This window comes from Montipora foliosa, chromosome 5 (genome assembly GCF_036669935.1).
Source record: "Montipora foliosa isolate CH-2021 chromosome 5, ASM3666993v2, whole genome shotgun sequence".
In the NCBI taxonomy this organism is placed as follows: domain Eukaryota; kingdom Metazoa; phylum Cnidaria; class Anthozoa; order Scleractinia; family Acroporidae; genus Montipora; species Montipora foliosa.
In genome coordinates, this window is record NC_090873.1 from 3,995,327 (window position 1) to 4,000,326 (window position 5,000).

Below are 5,000 nucleotides of genomic sequence, written 5' to 3' on the forward strand. Positions count from 1 at the left end.
AACATCAGTGGCTTCATAGCCAGAGCGTCGGACCGACATCGCGAGGTCACGGGTTCAAACCACGTTGAAAACATGAATTTTTCAGGCTTCTCTACGAAATTGCTTAAATTTCGTTCATAACAGTTACTGCGAAGATCATAACTTTACTTGCTTTCATATGCGCAGTTCATTTTATATATCATTTCGGTCAGTGTTCCCAATATAGTGCTCCAGCGCTGGAAGGCTAGATTTTATTTGTGTCTAAATGTTGTTTTTCATATCACTATTATCATTTTTCTTGTAGTGTCGGCAACAGCATTTTACAAATGCCAACCCGTCGTGGAGTTCATGTGCGAGGTCCTTCGAAAATCGCAACAGGATCTTCAGCAAGGTAGGCCCTTGGCAGATGCAGAGAGAATGAAGTTCAGCAAAGAGATCAAAGGTCTCAAGGTTGAGATAACTCACTGTGGCACCATGAAAAGAAAATACAGAGTGATAAATGTGACGAAGCTGCCAGCGCATTCCTTGAAATTTCCGCTCAAGCAGATGGAGACAGAGCAGCTACAGGAGATAACTGTCGCTAAATATTTCCAGGAAAAGCATTCAAGGAGACTACAGTAGGTTCACTTAAATTTTTAAAAATACCTCTGTTGTAATACAATAGAGATATTAGGGAGCTTAAGCACACTCGTTTTTGAGACGTGGATGGCAACCGGAGGTGAATATTTCGCTCGGCGGGATAGCGGTCGCTCCCAGATTATTATACTTAGGTCTCTAATAGTGTTCATTAAAGATACTTAGCGATATAAATGTGGTTGTGTGAAGACAATTTAAAAGGGAGAACAATTCACTTCCGGTTGCCGTCCGCATCTCAAAACCATCACGTTTACTTAAAACGCGAACGGCAAAAGTGACCACGTGACCATGATTTTCCCGCCATTTTCTACGTTTGCCGGCTGCCGCTCGCCGTTTCTACGTGAAAGTAGCCATTTTCGCGTTTTAGGCCGTTTACGTGAAATTTTCTTCTACATAAGAAGTTGTTTGCGGAAAAGAAGTACCCCAAAACCATTTTTCGGTATGCCAAAGGAGGGAAAATTAGGTTTCATGGTTATAGATAGTTCGTAACTGACTCCTCGCCGCAATTTTCTTCATGAACTCACGTTGACTCTCTATTGACCGACAAAACAGCTTCATCGAAACGGGTAAGGAATTTCATTTTATATAGCGTCTTTTTCTACAAAGAATGTTTAAAACGACTCCGAGTTTTTGTTTTTGCTTTCTAGTAACTAAATACTCGAGTTGCCGTGGGTCACGAGAAGTCACAACCTTCTCTCCATTTTACGTCAAACGGCTAAAGCTCTCTAATGTAGCCACATTGCAACGGTGGCCCGGTTGGTTGGGCATCGGACTACCTCGCGTAGTCCGATAGGGTTCGAGATCCCATCGCGCCCTCGTCGTGCCCCGATAGGACCAACAACCAGGGTTTTAAAATAGGAGAAAGTGCTTAATTTACCTTTGTTATTTCATTTGTAAATGGTTAGACTTCCAAGTCTTCTCGACTAAGGACCATCAAGTTCATCAAAATTCCACGGACTTTTTTTATAGACTCCCGTGTCTATAAAAAACCGATCCAATGTTCCCGGAGATTAGGGCACGGAACTGCCGGTGTTGTGTGTCAACTTCAACAAAATGTACATGCCAAAGCACCTAGGCGGCGTCTTACACTGAGGCAGTGTGGTCCTGTTGTTAGGGCGCTTACCTTGCGATCCGGAGTTTCCGGGTGCAAGACCCGCTCTAACCAATTCAATTTTTTTACTACGATTCTCAGTTGAGTGTGAAAGTTACCATGTTGTCAAGGGCAACTTGCTTCGTTTCCAAGGGTAACTTTGGGGTTTGACGCCATTTCACTGGTCACCAGTTTGAGCTTAACCGTTACCATTCGTAGATTTTGGCGGGCTTTATCGCTTATGACGTCAACGCCCTAAAAGTTGCTCTTGGAAACGAAGCAAGTTGCCCTTGACAACATGGTAACTTTAACGCTGAAACTCTGTCACCAAACTTCCCTAGTGTAATACTCAAGTGAGAATCAGTAATTCTAAACTCACGAAAAAGGTAAAGTCTGCATACGAGCCAAGTGGCCCATCAGGCTGGAGCTTTTCCCGGTTTCCATGGCATGAAGCGACTAGGAGTATTTCTACTCCCCCCTGGAGGGATGCCAGTCCATCGCAGGGTTACCCCCAGCATTTCGCCGGTACCCATTTATACACCTGGATGGAGAGAGGCACCGTGGGAGTAAAGTGCCTTGCCCAAGAACACAACACAATGTTCTCGGCCAGGACCCGAACCCGGACAATTCGCGCCGGAGTCGAGCACACTAACCATGAGGCCACCGCGCCTCCCACAAACTCACACCAAAATATATATTTACAAGAAAAAAGAAAAGCGATGAATAAAGAATTATAATTCCAAGGAGACAAGCTAGAAGTGCAATAGTTGTGTGTAAGTTTGGTAGCCCCTGGTTTAACTTCTCGGCTGCACGTGTAAATAGCCAACTGGTTTGCCTCCGGCCAGTTGGGATTCTTAACAGTTGTTGTCGTTGTTCTGTTCTGTCGTTTTGTTCATTGTGTTTCATTGGCCCTGAAAAGCCCCTAAGGGGAGTGGTCAATTAAATATGCATTGTATTGTATTGTACCATAAGCCTTTTTGAGACAAGCTTGCCACATTTTGCCGGAGAATTCAGAGCAGACCACAACACCGGGAACGCCGTATCCTGCTCTTTTCGCAGTGTCTTAGTTTCCCACAGAGTTTATGAACAAGGATTGTCAGACAGGGCCTATGGTTTATAGTCCTCACCCGAAAAGAATTGAGAGTCTAACCACGTGCAGCACTTTCTCCTCGGTTAGTTTACTGCGATTTTTATAATTCTGTGGAATCTCATCTTCAAGCGCCAACGGCCAACCTGCATTTTGGCTTCCATCAATCAAACTTCTGACGCCAAGCCGAGAGTTGACCCGAAACCACGGATGCCCAAAATAAATTAATGCGTGACATAATTGCCAATCATCATCCTTGGTTTCCACGGTAGATTCGTTCGCCGATGGAACTGAAGCGATGGAATCTATATGAATATTTTTGCTGAAGAACCTCTAGGAAAATATCATAATGGTATTCGATCTAGAAACTAAACGACTATGTTCGGAAATTTGATTGATGGAAGCTGAAACGCAGTCTGGCGCTTAGGGCTTGAAGGTGAGATTCCGCAGATTTATGAAAATCGCAGTAAAGACCCTGAGTGTTGGTCTGGCCAGGGTCGAATTCAAGATCTCCTGCACGCTAATCAGATACTCAAACAACTGAGCTAATTGGTCGGCGGTCAGTGTAGTGCAATAAGAGTTTGAGTCCGGAGTGTTGGAACCTTTCGAATTTTCTCAGCATGTTTTCATGAACGTAATGCTTAAACTGTTCAAAGGCCGATTATTAATTCATCTCATCTTCACCCGCATTTGTCGTGCGTTTGAAATTGATCTCAGGCACAATATGTTGTCTTGACTTGCATATTGGTTCCCGCAGATACCCACACCTTCCATGCCTTCAAGTCGGACAGGAACAAAAGCATACCTACCTACCGGTGGAAGTCTGCAATCTTGTCGCTGGTCAGCGGTGTATAAAGAGACTATCCGATCAGCAGACTGCCAAAATGATTCGAGCGACTGCGAAGATAGCCCCGGACCGCGAAAACGAGATTTTAAATCTGGTAAGACACGAAAACTAGCAGTTTTATCTTAAGGCTGTTTTTCACTCAGACTAACGACAGTCTTAGTGGGACTGTTTATAGAGAGCCAAAGGAAAGATGCTATGACAGAAAACAATAGTTTTCATCAACAATGACAACATTTGGAGAGATCTGTATAGGTAGCATCGGGTTTTCGTGATAGCAGGCGCGGATCCAGGGGTGGTGAAATGGGTGAATTTTCACCCCCCCCCCCCCCCCTTTTTCTGAGCCTCTCTCAATCATGCTGATGCACAGACCTCAAACACCTCAACCAGGCTTTGGTTCTATTACCGGCATTATTACAAAAATTCACCCCCCGGGGTGCAGGGATGGCGCAGTGGTGAGAGCACTCGCCTCCCACCATAAGGCCCGGGTTCGATTCTCGGACTCGGCGTCATATGTGGGTTGAGTTTGTTGGTTCTCTACTCTGCACCGAGAGGTTTTCTCCGGGCTCTCTGGTTTTCCCCTCTCCTCAAAAACCAACATTTGACTTGATTTACTTTCATTGTTCATTTCAGTTTACGGTGTCCCCAATTAGCGCTCCAGCGCTAGAACGACTAGACACTTAAATAAAGTTCCTTTACTTTCCCATTTCAAAATCCTGGATCCGCGTCTGGAGAGGGCATATTGTAGCCCGCTGTTTGTCGTAAAAGAATGAAAGTTCTCCTGAGAACATGGGCGCTTAAGCACAACACAATCTGTTATGTTCGTGCGATGAAAAAGACCCGCTACAGATTCCACTCCGCGCAGCGCCGCGTTGTAAATAGGAAAGGAAAGGAAAGGAACTTTATTAAGTGCCTAGTCGTTCTAGCGCTGGAGCGCTATTTGAGGACACTGTAAACTGAAATGAACAATGAAAGTAAATCAAGTCAAATGTTGGTTTTTGAGGAGAGGGGAAACCGGAGTGCCCGGAGAAAACCTCTCGGTGCAGAGTAGAGAACCAACAAACTCAACCCACATATGACGCCGAGTCCGGGAATAGAACCCGGGCCACATTGGTGGGAGGCGAGTGCTCTCACCACTGCGCCATCCCTGCACCCCGGGGGGGGGGGGGGGGGGGTGCAGTGGTGGATAGTGGATCTTTGTTTCCGTTTGATAGTGGATCTTTGTTTCTGCGTAGTGTTCTTGTGCTTGCGTTATGGTTCATTTTTACTTAACACGAATCTCTTGTGCTTGCGTTTAAGCTTTTGCTTTTGCTTGCGTCGCAAGCAAAGCAAGACTTCAATCGAATTTGTTTCCTCTTGACAAC

The 5,000-nt window shown here is 45.2% G+C and overlaps 1 protein-coding gene across 1 annotated transcript in view; it reads left to right on the forward strand.

The window, feature by feature from the left end:
- The window catches only part of LOC138003418 (protein argonaute-2-like), a 56,887-nt gene that overhangs the window by 4,654 nt on the left and 47,233 nt on the right, over positions 1-5,000 (forward strand). Inside the window, exons 5-6 of the mRNA XM_068849479.1 lie at positions 284-596; positions 3,550-3,733. Of these exons, the coding sequence (XP_068705580.1) occupies positions 284-596; positions 3,550-3,733 (497 nt within the window). The remainder of the gene's footprint in view (positions 1-283; positions 597-3,549; positions 3,734-5,000) is intronic.